Source organism: Triturus cristatus, chromosome 4_2 (genome assembly GCF_964204655.1).
Source record: "Triturus cristatus chromosome 4_2, aTriCri1.1, whole genome shotgun sequence".
NCBI classification, from domain to species: Eukaryota; Metazoa; Chordata; class Amphibia; order Caudata; family Salamandridae; genus Triturus; species Triturus cristatus.
Window position 1 is genome coordinate 321948954 of NC_140586.1, and position 21004 is coordinate 321969957.

Below are 21004 nucleotides of genomic sequence, written 5' to 3' on the forward strand. Positions count from 1 at the left end.
CCCCCTCAACCCCTGCAGACCCGCTACACACAACAGAGGAGTCTGTGATAAGAACCTAAGAAGAATACATATCCTCCATGACCCCCCTTCTTCCCTCATTGCACCCCATCTGAAATGCACTCTGCTAAACTGCAGATCAGCCTCCAGACATGCAGCCGACATAGCTGACCTCATCATCTCTCAGGAGCTGGACATCTTATTTCTTACCGAAACCTGGTTAACCGAATCCTCCACCCCTCTCCTCGACATCCTATTACCACCTAACTACGACATCATTAGACTAGATAGAACGGATAAGATAGGGGGTGGCATAGCTTGTATACATCGCAGCAGCATCACCATAAACAGAGCCATTTCGCCCACTTTCCCCTCATGTGAATACTTATGCCTAAACATCAGCTGCAAGAGCAAACCTGTATGCTCACTCCACACCATCTACCATCCCCCAGGAGACAACCTCCTCTTCATCGAACACCTCGTGGATTTGATCTCCTCTAACAACGGGCGGCAAAACACCCAAATATTCCTTGGCGACTTCAATCTCCATTGGAATGACAATAATGACTCGGGAGGGGGGGAGGGGGGGAGGGGGGGGGGGGGGTCGGGTACAACAGCTTCAAAAACTTCCTAGATGATCTAGCCCTCATCCAATCCTGCAATAGTCCGACTCACAATAAAGGATCAACCCTTGATCTCATTATCTCCAAAGCTGACGTCATCCAGGTGGACTCAATCCAACCATGTGACTGGTCGGACCATCACATCATTGCCTTTCATATCAAAGAAACAACTAAACTCAACTCAGCGCACTCCACAAAACCAAAGATCTGGAAAAGAGACTTGAAAAAAATCAACCCCAACTCACTACCCTCCACCAGCTATAACCTTCTCCAGCCCCCTTTAGGCACCTCTGACGTCCATGATCTCACCAATCACTATCTCAACACTATGACCTCGATAATTAATGAGGCAGCCCCTCTGCAACTTAAGAGAGCTCCCATTAAAGATTCCAAGCCCTGGTACAGCGCTCTACTTAATGAGGACAGACGAGCCCTCAGGTCCTTAGAACGCAATTAGAGATCAGTCCCATCGGCTCACCACCTCAAACTGCTTAGGAAAAAGAAATGCATACTACAAAAAAATTAAGCGCACTAAAGTGGACTTCTTCAGCCATCAATTAGACCAAGCTAAAAACCGCCCGAAAAAACTCTTCGAATTAGTCAAAAATCAATCCAAGGAAGCACCCCAACGGCCTCGAGACCTAGCTTGCCAACAACCTAACTGTGAAGAATTCTCTACCTTCTTCAATCTGAAGACTGACAACATCATAAAGGATCTCCTTAATGACCGACTACTACACACTGCTCCTCATACGGTAATCACCACCTCATTTACACCTGCGCCATGCCATTTCCCCCCTAAGCCTTGCCCTAAAAATGAGGCAGTATGGTCTTCCTTCGAGACGTAAACTGAAGACGCCCTAGGCAAGATTCTCAACAGCCTGAAACTGGCCAATCACCTCACTGACCCTCTCCTGGCTAATGCAGTCAAAGTCCTTTCGCCTTGGCTTCTTCCACTTTGGAAAAAAATCATTAACAGCTCACTTCAACAAGGCTGCAACCCGGACTCCCTCAAAGTAGGCAAAGTTTCACCTATCCTAAAGAAACCCACAGCTGACCCTACTGACCTTAACAACTACCGTCCCATTTCCAATATTCCCACCTTGGCCAAACTGCTGGAAAAATGTGTACACCAACAACTGACCAATCACATAGGTCACTTAGACCTCCTAAATAAACACCGATCAGGCTTCAGAGCTGGTCACAGCACTGAAACAGCCATGACACACATTATTGATGATGCATTACAAATCCTTGACCAGAATGGATCGTGCCTACTCATCCTGCTAGACCTCTCCTCAGCCTTTGATACGGTCAAACACCAGAAACTATTAGATCTCCTGGAGCATAGGATGGGTCTGTCAGGCACAGTGTTAAAATGGTTTACATCCTTCCTTCATAACCGTACACACAAATTCAAGGTCAACAACGCGCTCGCCCATTCCTCTCCTGTAACACTTGGGGTGCCGCAAGGGTCCTCACTCTCACCAACCTTATTTAACTTGTTCATGGAACCTCTCACTGAAATCCTGCAGACATCCAATGTACAATTTCAAATGTATGCGGACGACACACAACTATGTCTCAAGATCAACTCCCTAGAAGACATTAATATGCTCCACTCCACACTCAAGATCACCCAGTCTTGGCTATCAGAAAATCATCTTTAACTGAACGCACTAAAAACAGAATTCCTCCTCATAGCACCACCGGCCAAGATCCCCTTAATGCATGACTTGATCAAACAGCTCACCGCTTTCAACGTTCAACCAACTATCGTGGACTCAGCAAAATCCTTGGGGATCACTCTCGACAGCAACCTCACGATGCAAAAACACATCAGTAACGCTACAAAGAGAGCTAATTTCCAGATAAATACCCTAAGGAAGCTGAAACCCTTCCTGCCAGTTGAGGACTTCAAGTTGGCAGTTCAAGCTCTAGTTATCCCTTGTGTGGATTACGGAAGCGTCTCCTTATGTGGCCTCCCAAAAGCATCAACAGCGCCCTTAAGAGCGTCTCAACACTGCAGCAAGACGCATCACTGGCTCGAAAAGAAGTGCACACATTACCCCGGACTTAAAAACCTTGAACTGGCTACCATTTGAATCCCCCTAAAAGTTGCGTGCATGACTCATAAAGCCTTACATCACAGCTCTCCCAGCTACCTCGTGCAGAAACTGACAATCTCTGGTGGTCTAAGGTCTTCTAGGAGTGCTGAAAACCTTTTACTGAAACCACAAAGGTTCAACAAAAAGAAAACTTATAAAAGGTTCTTCTCAGGGATGGCGCCCAAAATATGGAACACTCCTCTCCTTGAAACCAGACTGAATGCCTCCACCGCCTCTTTCAAAAAAGAAGTTTAAGCGTTTCTCATGGCAACATTTACATGAGCACTATCTACTCAGACCTGATTTCTTTAGATCCTGTTATAATATACTTCACCATGCTTTAATCCTCCTACTATATTTGCACGAATTATGGTTTTATATGATTGTTACTTGCATACTTTTGTTTGTTCTACTTACAGCTGGTTGTTATGTAAAGCGCTCTGATATCCGCAAGGATCTTGCTCGCGCTCTATAAAACTTTCTAAATAAATAAATAAATCAATCATGAGGGTCTTTGTTGTGGGACACTTTGCTCAACTGTCTCCAAGCCCCATCCGTAGTCCCCCAGCTACTTTTGCCGGTCACCCACATCTACCAACGACAAGTGATACACTGGAATAGATTGTTGATTTCAAAGCTGACTGTATGTGGATGCTATAACTATCCAGTCCCACGAGTAACTCTGCTAGAATGGCGTGTTGTAAAGTGAAACTCGTAAAACAGTGCAACGGTCTCTAAAATTATAGCTATTAGTACTTTGAAATCTCTGAAAGAAAATGTTTGTTTATAAAAACTCCCCTACAGCTTTTTGTATTTTTATTTATTAACCCAGAGATGTTCTTGCTGACCTGCTGCAATATGAGACTGAGGTTACACCATTTTCCAGAACTGCGTTTAGCTCCCAGTCCAGCCTTGGATATTACTTGAGGTTCAAACTGTCAGTGATTATGTATACCTTTGACTTTGTGCTGTGTAGATTTCTTTGCCTTCTGGTTTGTGAGACCATATCACGCCTTTGTGAGACCATATCACGCCTATATTTGCTGGTTTATAAATCGTTGAAGTAAATGTTTTGCATTCCAGGTTACAGCTAAAACTATGGCGCAGCATGAATCCCTAATGAAGAAGACCGAGTCCATGAATGTGTTGATTGAAACTAACAAAATGCTGAGAGAGGAAAAAGTGCGGTTGGAGCAAGAGCTGCAGCAGCTGCAGGCCAAGGTCAGCTTAGAATTTCTCTGTTGATCACATGTGGTCACTGACCAGATCCAAAGTTGTCTTACTGCACTGACAGTATTTCTTTTGTGTACAGTCTGATACTGTTCTATCTGAGACATGGAAAGTGACGATTCTCCAGAGAGCAGCAAAATGATATCTAGTCGATGTAACATGTTGGAAGTCCTAATTTTTAATGCTTTACCTTAATTGTGGTTTAAGTTCTTTGGATTCATATATTTTAATGATGTACAGTATCTTAACATTATCAGGCCTGTATGCTCTAGTTTTTCATTTACTTTAATTCATTCAATACACGTTGACCCCCAAGCTCCACCCCAGGCACATATGCTCCTGGTTACTTTATCTTTTATTTTTGCCTTAACACAGGTAAATTGAGGTATAAGGTAAGCTCCCCTTTACCCCTTCCCGAAACTCTGTGCTCCCAGAACCTCCATGCCCTGAAGGGCTGGTTCAACACAATATTATCATAGACTCATTAGTAGGGCTTCTATATTCTCAAAATGTCAATACTTGTAAACACAACTCCTGAATAGTTTTAATGGTGGTTTGAAGGTTTCTATACAGATGTCCTCTAGTATGTGGATTATATAAAGTGACTTCTTGGAGATAAACTGTTGAACAAAATTAAAAATAGGTTTTCACGTGCCTTAATTTACTACATTTCTATAAATCATGAACTGGAACATAACAAATCTGTGCCCATGAAAATGGATATTGAACCTCTAGCCACCCCTTGCAATGCGTTCTTTGATTGGATTGGGCACCAGTGAACTGCACGTTTTCTCTTCTGCTTGTTGTGATTGCCTTAAGGGATGATTAAATGATTTTCTGGAACTAGTTTTAAGATGCACAATATACACATGTCCTATAAACTAAGGGAAATGTTTATTGGATAGTATACTGACATTGGTTGACATGGGCAAGATGGTTTGCTTGGTTCAGTTAGTCCTCCAGTTGTGGTTGGCTCAGTAAGCAATTCGGACTCAATTTGAGTTGTAGTGTTAACAACTTTATTTTTTGTAAAAATATGCTTGTGGTAATTTAATCTACAAGTGATCTAGCTGTTTTTATTATGTCTATTCTGCAGCTTCTTCAGCAGGTGTAGTAAAATCTGTTCATTTAAAATAGTACCCTCATAGTTCTTCATTTAGGCACAACTCTCGTCGGTGCTCAAAACGTTTAACACAGCATTTACTATGTTAGAAGCATACTCTAAAGAATAGAGTAGGTTCTCTACATTAAGCTTCTTTTTCTTATATCAATTGACTTGTGTCACCAAGGACACAGTGCTGCATTCTTGAGCTTTTCTTTAAAAAATAATTGTTCTCAAGCCTATTAGTTCAGTTGCATCAACTGAAGCGCACCAGGATTGCACTCTGTATAATTTAATTTGGCTGTTAAACTGAACTTTGTGAGTTGGGCACTATGTGCTTTGTGAATGCAAGACCTCTGGCATCTGTTTGTGCTCCGTTTATAATACATAGTTTTGAACTCAAATGTGGTGACACATTACCATATTACCCTTTTTGCTCCCTCTCAGGTCCGTAAGCTGGAGTCCAACATTCTGCCGCTTCAGGAGTCCAATGCGGAACTAAGTGAGAAGAGTGGCATGCTGCAGGCTGAGAAGAAGCTTCTGGAGGAAGATGTTAAACGATGGCGAAACCGCACTCAGGTGAGCACCTGCAGACTTTACCTGTCACAAGGCTGGTGTTTTAAGGCTGCTTGTTACACCACCAAGAGTATTGGGCTTCATGAAAAGATGCCCCTTTGACATCTTGCCTTCCTTCGTCATAGAGCCATATTGGGTGGCAGAGCAGGTGCCACCAGGTTGTTTGACAATTTCGACAACTTTACTAACTTGTGGAGTTGATATCTCTTTATCTTGTATGCATTTTCAGCAGCAGCGGTGAGGGGATGTGAGCGCCCATTTGCACCCTAATTATGGCTGTACCAAGGTGCATGGAGCCCTCTTTCCCTAGTTTGTTAGGACTCATGGCAACTTTGATAAGCCATTGCTCAGCATATTGCTCCCAAGTGATCATATTGTCTGCACTTTTGAACTGAGGTCTGTGGCATCTGCTCCTGTAGTCCACCCTTTCTCTAAAACACACAAACAGAATGTATCTGTTGTATCACTTTCAAGGCCTCTTTTTGTATGATCGCCCCCCCCCTCCAAGTTTTCAGACTGATGCTGCTGTTTTTTTCTCTGTGGTGCACTGGACCCTGCTGTCCAAGCCCCAGTGCATGTGCTCTGACCCTCAAAGTATGTGTACAATCGGCTAAAATCGGATTGGCTCATTTAACTTATAAGCATATGGTACAATAGGTACCCAGGCCTAGAAAGTTAAATGCCACTAGTTGGCTGCAGCCCTTAATTGTGCCTCCACTACAAGGATGAGGTGAAAACATGACTGTAGGCCTGCACTGCATCCTAGTAGGGCAGCTTTAAACCTGCCAATTCAACATAGTAAAATAACCCCATTTATCAGGTCAAAAACTTCATTTTTTATTATTAGTAAGCAACCTCTAGGTAAGGCCGGGTAATCCACCAGGCGGGGTGCTTAATATTAAATAGAAGGGCATGTTTCTTTTGTATTTAACATGCACAAATAGTGAAAACACCAAATTGCTCTTTTGACGGTGGCAAGGTTGGTGGACCCATTGGCCAACATGGAATTTCAATGGCCAAAACACCAAATGGGGTGACTCATGTGGGAGCACCAAAGATAATACTCCAAGTGATCAAATTAATCTTTACATTGAGCCAGCCTCTTTGCAGGGATCGGATTTAAGGTACATTTTAATAGAAAGGTAACTTTAAGGAGTCTCCACTTTGTTGCCCAACCCTTTGGTAGCCTGTCCTGTTTACTTGCCACAGTTGACACTCAAGACAACATGCTGTCCCATTGCAAGGAAATGCAGAGTGCTTCCAGGATCAGGGAACAAAGAATTACTGAAAGGAGGAAGTTTGACCTCCTACAGGATGACTACTGGGTGGTGGCCACAGATGACCCAGTTTAAAAGTGGTTACTTCCTCAGTGAAGCAAAAAGTATCACTCCTTCGCCTGCCTGCTCCTTTGTGGAGACAATTGCAAAACGAACTATTGATGGACAAAATGCAGAACAATGTCATACATTCATCCCAGTACAGAGATCTGGGCCTAAATCCATCATTTTTTTGCTCACCATGCCATTCCAGTTTGGACCCAGCCATATGCAAATCAGTCTTGACCTTGTGCCCAATGGGAACAGTCCAGCCCGAACTGCCAGGCCAAGTCCTCCCTGGACTGGAAACAAGCATCCTAGGACCGTTTTCGGGATTTAACCCTGATCTTTTGACTGGGGGAGAATGTTTGCATGGTTAGCATTCAGTCTATCATTTGTTTGCTGTCCCACTTTTCTCCCTAAGTGGGATGGGTATGCCCAGACGTGGGACCCTTGCTCACTGTGCCCACTGGATTCAAGCTAGCCTGGCTGAAGAAGGGTGACTTACCCTGAAACCGTTCCCAGGATGCTTGTTACTGGTCCAGCGAGGACCTGGCTTGGCAGTTCGTTCTGGACTGTTCCCATGGGGTACAGGGTCAAGACTGATTTGCATATGGCTGGGTCCAAACTGGGGTGGCGTAGTGGTCAAAGGAACGATGGATTTAACCCAAGTCTTTTGACTGGGGGAGAATGTTTGCATTGTCAGAATTCCGTCCATCGTTTGTTTGCTGTATCTCCTTTGTGGATACAGACTGGCATTTTCTCCAGAGAGGGAAAACCTGTTGCAGACCCAGTTTTCCAGGAGGAGCGGCTCCTTATGCTGGGTGCAACCCATGGGTGTGTGCCCAGGTTTCCTAAGAGGCCAAAGCTTGCACCATCTTTGTTTAGGATAGAGGGGTATCCTGGGATTATTGGAGAGCCACACTTCCAGGAAGTGACACAAAGTGGGAAGCTTAACTTTGTGGTAATTATTGCTCAGTTGGCTACTAAGTCCTACCCTACCACAAATGAAAAGCATAAAAGTGGTACCCTAGGCCCACAATCATCGGCTCGCTGCTGGACTGGCAAGAAGACAGAAGGAATGCCCTGCAGCTCCCTGGTCCCAAAGAGGCAGTACCAAGGAAGGAATGCACATACTGAGCTCTCAAGGGAATGGCAAAGAGGACTGTGACTGCTGCACCCACTCATGGAAGAAGGGATCTACTTGTGCCCAGAACTGAAGGAAGAGTTCCCTGATGCTTCCTGGACCCAGCAAGGAGGCTCCAGCAAATACTGGATTGCACCGGCTGAGCCTGAATGGCTCTCAAAGAGGATTGACCCTGCCGTGGCCCTTTGTGGACAAAGGATCCACGTGTGCCAGGCCAAAAGTTATTACAAGGGCTAGGTGGCTAGCCCCCTGTTCAGCACCTGGGGCACAACAGCTGAAGGAAGCCTGCCTTGTGAGAGCCCAACTGCCCTGGATTACCTGGATGCTGATGTGCCAGCTGGGAAACATCCCTGACCTGCCTTAGTGTGTTCCCAAATCCTTGGGACCCATGGGCATCGAAGTAGAGCTTGGTCCTCCAGCAAGAGAGACACTTGCCTGTGGACACCCGATGAAGACCGTGTAACTGGAGACCAGTCGACCATTGGCAACTGGACTTGCACTTGACTTTACTAGGCTATCGTGGGATATAGATTCCTGAGGCCGAAGACAACATCTGAAGTTCGTGGAGCCCTGAGTTGCCCAATCGCCGCACCTCTTCCACAGCTCTAGCATCTTCAGCATTCTTATAATCTTCTCGGCATCCTGCATCCCCAGCAACAGGACCACTTTTTTGCTGGAATCGTGATCCCAGTAAAAAGTTTTGTGAGGACTCAGACTGCTGGACCTGACAGGTAACCTGTTTCTCTGGACTTAAGTGGGCCCCTTAATTGTAATTGGCTCACAACCTGTTGTGGCTATTCCAAAAGAGGATTGACCGTCGTGCTACCCCATTGGCTTAGGAACTGCAACGCAGATTATAAAGATTTATTGAACTTAATAGAATTTGCCTACGTTTTTAAGAATCCTATTTCCAGTTCCACTCGATATATTTTGGTACCCAATTCAAGAGAAAAATGCACTTTATTCATATAAACTGGTTTTGGATATTGTTGGATATTTAGTGTTGTGTTTCTTAACCACCCATTTTAGTACTTCTAAATGTTTTACACTTGTTTCTTTGACTAGGCATGACTGCTCCGTGCACCACTACCCAGGACCGAGCTAAATGATTTTTTAAAGAAGCCTGTTTGGACCTCATATAGTGTCTGACCTTATTACATGGTTAGGTCTCACAACCACACCACTTAATCCACTTCCTTAAATTGACACAGCATGTCTCTTTTCCTACTTGCTGCCTTACCTATAGCGTTACTTTCTTCTTTGGCTTAACCCTTAAAAGGAAAGTATCTAAGTCCATTTCAGTCTGCTCCTGCAGTGTGGTTTGTTGAATTTCAATTGCAGTAGCAGTTAGTAGCATTTTATTTATAGTGCTTGTAGCTGGAGGCGGGGTGTTTAATTCGATCAGAAAAGCCCCTGTGCTAGACATGGCCCCATTGATCTTTTTAAGGCTTCCTCTTCTATACAAAATGTTCAGGAGGAGGATATCTGAGCTCCTTTGCTTTCATGTAGAAATGCAGTGATATATCCCTTTTTCCCAAAAATGAACAGATTGGTTCATGCTGCTTATAAGCCAAATCTTACTTTTGGTTGCTCATTTCAGTCTACACACAAACGTGGTTCTGAAGAGGCTTCTATGATGTTTGGACCAGTTACTCAATGCGCGAAGGTCTCCGCATGGATTGATTTACTCTTTTCACCTTTAACATGGCTTTTGTCAAGTGCATTCAAAGCATTGGAGTATGGGGTTAGTTTTCAAGTGATTAGAGCGCATTCAAACACAGATATGGTGCATTATGTTGAAGGGTTGGAGCACACCAAGCTGTATTGGTGCATCTAGTTCTCTTGTAGGGGATTCCGTGTATAGTCCTAATCATGTGAATAGTCCCGCCCATGTTTGTGGACCCTGGAGCACTTCATTAGATATATCTTCTTAAGTTGTCATCTTCTGCCTTTCTGCAGGATGGCCTGTATGGACACTTAAGAGATAAAAATACAATAATGCAGCCTAAGAAACTAGACTACACTGGCCATTACTTCATCTTGAAGTGAAAAAGATAGCCAGTTTAACTTTAGGTTTAGTAATTTACTGAGTTTTACACATACAAAACTCTCCTTCACAAAACTCCTTTTTCATGATAGAGATGAAAGGAATGGATAGAGAAGCCCCCATAGGCTGCCATCATGTGTCTGTAAATGGGTACCGTGCCTTTAAGAGTCTCCGGAGACCCCCGGTATCCCATGAGGCACAGCCAGAGACATTTACTTTCTGTTCTTTTTCCCGGCTCCTGCTAGCAGGACCCTGGAGTATTGAGCTCTACCTTTTTTGGTATTTCATAAAAATTGGTGATTATTTCTGGACTTAGCAGTTTAACTTCGACGTCTTTGGCCTTTAGCTAACTACTGCTGTAGTTTTTTGGCAGTATTTCTGCTGTTTTTCTTGTCAAAATGCCATCTCTATTTTTACAAGTGCCCTGAATGCAGTTGGAAGAAGGCCAAGTCGGATTCCCACAGAGTTTGTATCCTGTGTTTGCCTGTGTCCCATGTTCCTGACACCTGTGCCATTTGCGAGACCTTTTCTAGGCGCACCCTGTGTGACAGGGAGAAGATTCGGCTCCAAGGCATGGAGCAGAGGAGACAGAAGGCAGCTTCTTCAGCCTTTGGGAAAAGAGTGGGTAAGACCTCTACCAAGTCCCATGCTTCGACCTCTGGGGGGCTCCCCAGTGGAAAAACAATGCCGTTCCCGGTCGACGTCAAGGACGGCGACGACTACGTCGAGAGCAGGTATGACTACGATATGCTCTCCGTCGACCCAGGGCTCTGAGTCGAAGCGACGTCGACGATCGTCTAGGAGAAGAACGGCAAGATCGCTGTTGAGGGGTTCCCCGCGTTCGACGTAGATGCAACGAACATCGGCGTCGACATCATCGGCGTCGATCTGGGTCTCACAATCGGCGGTCGCCGCCGAAGCGTCGTTGCCGTTCACCATCGACGTCAACACGAAGATCGACGTCGAAGAGGCAATCGTCTACAAGAAAGTCTGTTGAGGAGAGAATCAAGGAAAAGGTCGATATTGAGAGGTCGATACCGGCATTCGAGGTCCCGTTCCGGGCCTCGCTCAGTGGTGAGCCTATCGTCGTCGACAGGGTCTTTGCATTCCAGACTGTCGACGCTCGACGTTGAGCAGTGGATCGACATCGAGGGGGACTGATGGAGTATCCAGGGTCCCTTCCTCACGGCACGCTCGTAAAAGGAGGTTGGTCTCATCTCCCCGTTTGGAGTATTCACGTACCTACTCACCAACTAGGTCTCCTCCTGCTTCGCTTCCACTTGTGGTCCCACCAGGAATACCACAGCCAACACAGAGTCCTCCGCCTCCAGCTACTCCTCCAGCGATTCCTCCTCCTCCCCCACCACCACCACCTCAGCCTGGGCCTGTGGCTTCTCAGCCCACATGCCCTGTGGAACCCCGACGGCCAAGAACACGGTCTCGTTCGAGACATCGGTCACAGACGCCACAGGTCTTCCACAAGATCACGTCATCGCCATTATGAGAGGTCTCGGTCCCGGCATACAAGGGATACATCTTCCACGAGTACAGGGAGGTACTCTCCTACTCTCACGGACTCTCCTCCGCAAAGGGTGTCACCGGTTGATGACATTTCTACCTTCCAGGAGGTTCTGGTCAGAGGGGCTACGAAACTCAGCATTCCCCTGTCTACCCCTGTGCAGCCGACCTCTGTGATATTTGAGACTCTGCAGAAGAGACGGACATCGCGTCCTTTGCTTCCGTTGGTGCCGGGTCTGGAGGAATCAGCTATGGAACTGTTCCCAACAACGTCTTCTATACAGTCTGCACCCTCGAGGTTGCAGAAGAAGTATCGTCCGCCTGATTCGAAGTATTCAAGATCTGGCAGAATGGCAGAAAATAACTCAGGACAATTGGGTGCTGAATATTGTTCGCAATGGATACTCGATACGTTTTATAAGCCCTCCATCAATCCCTCCAACTCTATCAAGATGCATGCTGCGCGAGTTGCAGAAGGAGGCCAACACCCTACTAGAGAAAAGGGTGGTAGAACCTGTCCCTCTAAATCAGAAAGGAACAGGGCTGTATTCACGGTTCTTTCTAGTTCGCAAGAAAGATCAGAACAAGTTCAGACCCATTCTCGACTTATGACAAGCGAACAAATGGGTTCTAAGAGAAAATTTTCGGATGTTGTCCTTGCATCAGATCTACCCTAAACTTAATCAGGGAGACTGGCTATGTGCAATAGATCTTCAGGACGCATACTTTCATGTGCCCATAGCGAGGAAACCTCGCATGTTCCTGCGTTTTAAAGTGGGTAATAACCATTATCGATACTCCATGCTGCCTTCGGCCTGAAGTCAGCACCTCAGACTTTTTCCAAATGCATGGCAGTGGTAGCTGCGCATCTGAGGAGGAACAAAATATTTGTCTAGCCATATCTGGACGACTGGTTGATCAAGGCAGCTACATTTCAGGAAGCGCAACTGCATTTCAATCGGACTTCCAATCTCTTACTTCGTTTGGGACTTCACATCAACCTCACAAAGTCTGTCTCAACTCCTGTTCAGTGTCTTCAGTACCTAGGAGCTACTATCGGCACGCACAGCAAGCGCGTGTCCTTCCGAAGGATCGATAAGCATCTCTCCTCTGAAGGCTCAAGCTCTTATGATCATGCCCGCGCTAACGGTGAGGAAAGTATCGTCTCTCCTGGGCTTGATGGCGTCCTGCATCTTCCTCAATCCGAAGTCACGCCTCCATATGAGAGCCCTGCAGGAATGTCTGGAGGATCAGTGGGACCAGACACTGGGGGACTGGGAAGACAGGATTCAACTGTCGCAACAGGCTCGTCGGTCCAGCCGATGGTGGTGTTCTGCACGCAATCTCCTCCTGGGGATTCTCTTCCACAAGGAGATACCCACACAAACCATAGTAATGGATGCTACTCTCCACGGATGGGGTGCGCATTTCGACCACCTACAGATACTGGGCGCATGGAGCCTGAAAGAAACAAAGTACAACATCAACTTTCTGGAACTTCGAGCAGTCCATTTGGCGCTGAAAGCATTCCAGACGTCTTTTTGCTCCAGCTCCCTGCTTGTCCAGACGGACAATACAACCAGTGTTCTACCTCAACAAGCAGGGGGGCTCCAGATCTCGAGTGCTGTCTCAGGAAGCCCAGGCCATCTGGCACTGGCTGTTATCCAGGAACCTGACAATCACGGTAACTCACCTTCCAGGTGTTCAGAATGTTCAAGCAGGTGCACTCGGCAGACTCATTCACGAAAACCACGAATGGGTCTTAAATGACGTGGTGCAAGACATTTTCGACAGATGGGGTGCTCCAGAAGTCATTCTGTTTGCTACTGCAGAAAACAGCAAATGCCGCGACTTCGCCTCCCGGTTTTACCAACCAGGGCCTCTGGGGAATGCCCTATGGATCAATTGGTCAGGCAGCTTTCTCTACGCTTTTCCGCCAATTCCCCTGATTCAGACAGTGCTGATCAAGCTCTCCCAATCACGGGCCAAGATGATCCTCATTGCTCCGGAGTGGCCCCGGCAGTGGTGGTTCACAGACCTACTCCACTGGTCTCTCCTGCCACATCTCCTGCTGCCGTGCAGTCCGGACCTTCTGACAAAGTTCGGCGGACAGATGGTGCAACCCAACCTCTCGTCGTTGAATTTGGTGGCATGGCTCCTGAACTAGTACAGTACGGACATTTGAATCTCCCTCACGACTGTATGGAGATACTGCAAGAGGTCAAGAGACCATCTACACGCACATCCTATGCGTATAAATGGAAGGGATTTTGCATCTGGTGTGCTTCTAAGGACTTCGAGCCTACCTCCTGTAAGGAAGATGTCATCCTTCCTTGTTACACTTGGCGCAATCTGGCTTTCGGTTCCATTCGATCAAAGTTAATCTGGCAGCTTTGACTGCTTATAGAAAATGTCCTTCACAAACTTGCTTTTTTTAAATCCCAGTCATCAGAAATTTTCTTGAAGGATTGAAGAAAGTGTTTCCTCCCATCAGGCGTCCTTCGCCTCCCTGGGAGGTGAATGTAGTCCTTTCACGACTAATGAAGGAACCGTTTGAACTCATTCTTAAGGCTTCTCTTCAGCATCTGTCCTGGAAGACTGCTTTCCTTGTGGCCATTACGTCTGCTCGCAGCGTTAGCGAACTTCAGGCTTTATGTTGTAAAGAACCTTATACAGTTTTTCATTCCTCTAAGGTAGTTATGAGGACGCAACCAACTTCCTTCCTAAAGTTGTGTTGGAGTTTAATGTAAACCAGACTATTACTTTACCTACATTTTTTCAAAATCCATCTTCTCCCGTGGAGAGGTCATTGCATTCTCTTGGCGTTAGAGTCTTGAAATTCTATTTAGACAAGACTAAGGATATCCGTAGAACAGACCAGCTATTTGTAAAATATGGCTCAGTTCGAACTGGTCTAGCTACCTCTAAACAATCCATTTCTAGGTAGATTGTTTCATGTATTCAGCTGTGTTATCAAAAAGCAAACAAACCTTTGATTAGTAAGCCTAGGGCTTACTCTACTAGAGGTAAAGCAGTTACTGCGGCTTTACTCCGTAATGTACCTATTTCAGAAATCTCGAAGGCTGCCACTTGGAAGTCAGTCCACACATTTACTAAGCACTACTGCCTTGATACTGATGCTAGGGCAGATGCTCAGGTTGGACAGGCTTCACTTCGAAATCTATTTGCACAATAGTGTGGTTGTTCTCTGTTCTGCCACCGCTGGTGAGTTGTTTTGGGGATGGGCTTGCTGGTCTATTCACATGATTGACTATACACGAAAATCTCCTACAAGAGAAGGAGTAGCTTCTTACCTGTAACTACAGTTCTCTTGTAGGGATATTTCCGTGATAGTCCTAAGCAACCAGCCCTCCTTCCCGGTGGCAGATACAGATGTCCCCAAGACTCCGCAGGCTCTGCTTATTTACGCTTTCAAAAAGAACTGAAAGTAAATGCCTCTGGCTGTGCGTCATGGGATACTGGGGGTCTCTGGAGGCTCTTAAAGGCACGGTACCCATTTGCAGACACATAATAGCAGCCTATGGGGGCTTCTCTATCCATTACTTTCATCTCTATCATGAAAAAGGAGTTTTGTGAAGGAGAGTTTTCTATGTGTAAAACCCAGTAAATTACTAAACTTAAAATTAAACTGGCTATCTTTTTCACTTCAAGATGAAGTAATGGCCAGTGTAGCCTAGTTTCTTGGGCTGCGTTATTGTCTTTTTATCTCTCAAGTGTCCATACACGCCTTTCTGAAGAAAGGCAGACGATGACACCTTAAGAAGATCTATCTAAGTGCTCCGGGGGTCCACGCACATGAGCGGGACTATTCACATGATTATGACTATCAAGGAAATACCCCTACAAGAGAACTGGAGTTCCAGGTAAACTACTCCTTTCTCTTCGTTTGAGCTCAGGGGATGTCAAGCTGCAGTACCGAAATTGCACCTCCCTTTGCCAATTTTTTTTAGATGCTTGAAACCTTGACCATACTCAGGCTTTGTCCCCTACTGAGTTAAAAAGCTTGGTGTCAAAAGTTTGGTGATTATTTTTTTTACATTTTTTTTTTTTTTTTAACCATGGCCTTTCGGTTCATGTTAGGACTGTTTCCTAGCAGAGTAATATGAATAATGCAGCAGCTTTAATATTGACTTTAGGGCTTACATCACCTTCTTGGTGCACCTTAGTGTGTGAGAGATGTTTCATTTCTTAGAGCCTAGCTTTCAGTGTCTCTTAGAGTAAAGAAAAATATTTTACTTTTCTTTAAAATAAAAATATTTTATATATTTTTCAGCATCTACTGACGCAGCAGAAAGATTCTGATCAGGAAGAGTACCGCAAACTACTTTCAGATAAGGAGGTGAATGTGAAACGCATACAGCAGCTGACCGAAGAAACTGGCAAGTTAAAGGCCGACATTGCAAGGTGAGCATGCCTGTCCTCATACTAGAAAGTAACGTGTGGTGGAAATCTTTCAGATGTTTCAGATCCTGTGCTTCAAGCAAACATTTTTTGTTTGATTTTTACATTTTGGAAAACATTTTAAAAATCTGAGAAGTCTGATGTTCATGAACCTCACACCAAATGGAGAATAGTTTTGGTCTTTTTTTGTGCTGCATGTTTTGTGCGTGAACATTCTATAGCATTCATTTTTTTTGTTTGCTTTACTGATGTGGTAAATTTCAGATTCTTTTAGTGGCTGTCACAAGTCTCTGTGCTAATCTCACCTATGTAAATGTTACTAAGTTGCATTAATTGCAGGTAAAGAGTTGATATAGAACACTGAGACAACCGAAGTTAAATTCACAAAACCTACTCTTGTTGGAGATAGCTGGGGTACAGATATTTTTCTGTTTATTTGACAAAAATGTCCAGAATCTGATTTGTTGGTTTTTTTTCAGATAAATAGCAATATAATTTTCTTAAAATATTGCTTCGATTTGCTGTAGTATGCAAGATGTTTGTTCATAATTAAGCGTAATTTTCATACCATACAACAAATACTGTGGTCTGTCAGAAATGGTTTGTTTTATTTAACGTGTTTCTAACACATCAGTAATTGTCGTTGACTTATTTATAAGGAATGAGTTTCACCTTTTTCATAGTCATGGGTTTCTGCAATTTTTTCATCTAGGTCCAATGCCTCACTGAACACGAGCCAGAGTCAAGTTATCAGCCTGAGGGAAGAGCTGACAAAAGTGAAAACGGAAAAAGAGCAGATTCAGCGGGAGCTCGAAGCCAAAGTGACCGACATTCAGGAGAAGATCAAGACCATTACACAGGTCAAAAAAATAGGTCGCAGATACAAGACTCAGTATGAAGAGCTCAAGGTACAGAATGATAAGGTGAGTACCATCAAATAACACATTAAAATGGTATCAAATACAGAGGCATGCATGGTTTTAAATGTAAGCTTCCCAGTCAGAATAAAGGTGGTTCTGAGGGCTTCTTCTAACTGTTGGTTCTTCATCTTAGAATGCTCCCCAGGTGACTAAATGGATTTGAAAAACTTCATTGGCATTGCTCCCGCATGTTACGTTGAGCTGTATGGCTTTGCATGGCTCCGCACTGCCCTGATCTGGAGCTCTGCGCCGAATTTCATGTTTCCTGCCACTTCTAAAAACGAATTCCAGTGTGCTAAGGAACGAAGTCCACACCTAAAAGTACATGTTTCAAACCATGCCGCGACTGCAGAAAATAGATGTTTGTCACGGACCTGCATGAGTTGTATCTGTACTGTCTGGGCTCTGACCACGACTCAAAGTTGCACAGTGTATGCGCTCTCATGAACCCTGAGACTGGTAGTGCAATTGTGCAGCGCCGAGTTACGCTTTAGCATTTTTTTTTAAACCCCGCCAAACCTACCACCTTTCTCCGAACAGCTGGCGGATGATTATCAGTCCCTCTTTCAAAAGGAAGAGCAGGCTATTTTGGCCAAAGGAGCCATAAAGAGGGTCCCGGCACCATAGGTAGGTCATGGTTGTTATAGGAATCCTATTCTCTATATAGTGTACCAAAACAAGATAACACTGTGCAGAGAGTCCAAGCAACCCTTATTGGTTTACAGAGGCAAAAATGATAACACTAAATGCTCTCTGTTGTGGTAGTGTGGGCCAGCAGTTTAGTCTTATCAGAGGGTAGTGCTAAGCATTTGTTGTACTCACAGAGGCAATGAATGAGACACACGCTCTAATAAATCCGAGACCAATTTTGAAAAATACTTCCCATTTTTATGTAAATTTTGATACCAAGAACTTTATCAACTAAGTACCTTTTACAATTTCAATTTTTACAGGTAAGTAAAATGTTCACTTACATGTGTCTTTATGCAGCATTGCTTACTAAGGCGGGCTACCTTATGTGCTCCATGAAAGAAGGGTTCCACCATTTTCTTTTTGATGGAATTAGGAAGTGGTCATATAGTGGGTGTAGTGGCGCCAAGGATAAGTAGCCCATTGGCGACTATTCTTCACTCACCTTAACACACCTTAATTGAGTATTTAGGTGTTCCCTGACACCAGGAACAAAAAGCCGAAGAACGTAATAACTGTGGACTTGGTGCCAAACCCTGCCTACCTGCTCCTATCCCAACAATTACAAAGATCCAACACGTCCTGCAGTTGGGTATCCTCCTAAATCCATGAAGGGTTTGGAAGCACTTCGCCAACCAGCCAGCATCTCCCTTGAAGTGGAGGAGCCACTTGCCTGCAGGCACCGACCACACAGTCAGGTTCACCGACACAGCAGCAGCCCAGGAGGAGGCCAGTGTGTTCAGGAGGTCAGCCCCATTGATCCAGCCAGTCTTCGAGACACTGATCCACTCCGGAGGCTCTTGCACCAGTACCTGCAGAACCAGAGCCTGTTGCAAGCACCAAGGCTCGTTTGTTTTCAGACCAAACACAACCACCACCAAAACAGATCTGCACATCGAGGGACTTGCACAGAGGCCAGTTCCACACCAAAAGTCTTCTTGCTGTATTTCTTCTTCTGCAGGTGCACCGAGAACTGTGCCAGCCTTAAACTCGCCAACCCGCCGGACAAAACACCTATGCACCTGAGACCCCCAGCCAGTCTATTAAAACTGAAGGAGTCTCTTTGAAACCGACACCCTCCACAGCTGAGCCCCCCCTTTTGATTCGGCCGGACTGGTACCCAGTCCCCACTTGCAGCCTTCTCTGCAGGTTCTTATCCCCATTGACTGTAACGTGTAGCGTTTGAGCCTGCCACAACAAAAAGCACCTCTACACCAGGGCACCCCAGGGCAGGTAAACATGAACTCTTGGTACTTTCTTGGACATTGTTCCCTACTTACTGTAAGTTCAGAAGAACACACCTGTAAGTAGTTTTCAAGTGACCATGCTCAGTGTATGTTTCTCCCCTAGGATAACATTACTGCGTTCAAGGCTCTTGCCTCAAATCGGACACTGTTTTTCCTGTGTTTATGAACATCGCTAACTCAAAGTACTCACCTGATCTAGAAGATCTTTGTGTCTAAATTAATATAAAAATCTGAGAGATATATGTTCGAGGCATATGAGCTGCAGATTACACACTGTGCAGAGATCGCTATCTGGTGTTGGGCCCGGATGTTTGCAGTTGTTGTTCTTCTTGGAAAGTCTTTGGAAGTCACGAGATGTGACTCCTCCTTTGGATTGTATTGCGCATCGGCTTCGGCTCCTTTCTCAGATTGTTTTTTTCCACCATTGGGCTTGGATGTATTCTTCGCCCTCCTTCCCTTCCGCTGTATTGTTCTCGATCACGCTCTTCCCCACTCGACGAGACTCATTAGAAATCTTCGATTCCGGTCGTCGACGCAGGCCTTCGGGCCTTCCTCCGCTCCGGTCCTGGCTCATGGAAAGGACTCCACTTAAGAAGTGCCCTCGATGTGGGTCCAAATTTCCCCACACCGATCTCCATGAGGTGTGCAACCTCTGCCTCTCCCCAGAACACGAGGCACGAGACTGTCAGGCTTGCAAATCCTTCCGGTCCAAAAAGACCATATAAGACCGAAGGGCGAGGAGAACCATGGCACACTCGTCGACTGCAATCCCCGACGACATCTTAGGTGAAGGCGTCTATGTTCCCGAGGACCACCACACCGAAGAGGGCCTCGTCAGCGCCTCCAAAGCCGATGACTCAAATGTCGAGGACATCACTGCGGCGCATAGGGGCCTGAGTACTAACATCGATCCCCACCCTCAACGGCATCGAAAAAGGCTTCGGTCACGCCTTCGCCCTCAGCCCTAGGCACGACCAAGGACACTGCTTCACATACCTCGCTTTCAGGCCCGGTTAAGAAGCCCACCAAGCCTTCTGGCAGCTCGGGCTCGAGAAACACTCCTCTGCACCGGCACCAAAAACAGAAGATGGCTTCCTCTTCCTCCTCCGCTCCGCACCGAAGCACTCGGCGCCGAAGACAACCACTAGCTCCTCGGTACAAATACCATCCCCGGAACCGAGCAAAAAAGCCATCGACACCTCGAAGCCAAAAGTCATCTCGGAACCGAGGAAACAACCGGACATTTCTAAACCACACAGTTCAAAACAACGAACTGATGACTCCAAGACTAAAAAAAACCTACGGCTCCGACACCTTCGGCGCCGACTGATCGGCCCCTCGCAGAGGAACTATTTCAGCCCGATCCACTCCAAATAACTCTTATCAAAGACCCAAAAACTGGACAGTTGATGCTCAGCATCAAAAAGAGACCGCTGGACAAGCCTGCCCCAGCTCCACCTCCAAAGAGAAGAGACTTTGCTACCTCCCCTTTGAGACTACCCTCACCTCCTCCTCCTCCTCCAGCTCCTCCGCCTCCCCCACCTCATCACTCCCCCACACCCTCTCCGGATGAGGATGATGACTATGTCTACGATGACACAGGGGACGGACCCCATGACCAACCCATAGGGGATCCCACTCCTACAGGCTCCCCAGACCCATGGGACGACTAAAACATCCCAGACATCCCTAACGTCCCGCAGTATGACATTTACCCCTAAAGAGTCCAAACTCCTAGATGCCTCTGGCAAGCGAACTGCATCCCAGGCTGCTAACATATGGCGCATCGCAAACACCCAAGCGCTTTTAGCACGATATGACAGGGCACATTGTTATTGAGCTAGAAGCTATAATGCAACACCTCCTTGACAAATGCAAGAATAGAGCCAACAAGCTAATCCAGGAGGGTAAAACCATCACCAACACCTCCATACACTGCGCCCTCGATGTTGCTGACATCGCCTCTAGGGCAATTAACACCAGCGTCGTCCTCCGTAGGCATGCCTGGCTACGAATTTCAGGATTTAAACCAGAGGTGCAGGCTTCCATCCTCAACCACCC

The 21004-nt window shown here is 45.8% G+C and overlaps 1 protein-coding gene across 8 annotated transcripts in view; it reads left to right on the forward strand.

Annotated features, from left to right (window-relative positions):
• The window catches only part of TPR (translocated promoter region, nuclear basket protein), a 645150-nt gene that overhangs the window by 233107 nt on the left and 391039 nt on the right, over positions 1–21004 (forward strand). For all 8 annotated transcript variants that reach the window (XM_085601673.1, XM_085601674.1, XM_085601677.1 and 5 more), the window contains exons 28-31: positions 3812–3949; positions 5508–5639; positions 15959–16089; positions 16799–17009. In XM_085601673.1, coding sequence (XP_085457799.1) covers positions 3812–3949; positions 5508–5639; positions 15959–16089; positions 16799–17009 — 612 coding nt within the window. The remainder of the gene's footprint in view (positions 1–3811; positions 3950–5507; positions 5640–15958; positions 16090–16798; positions 17010–21004) is intronic.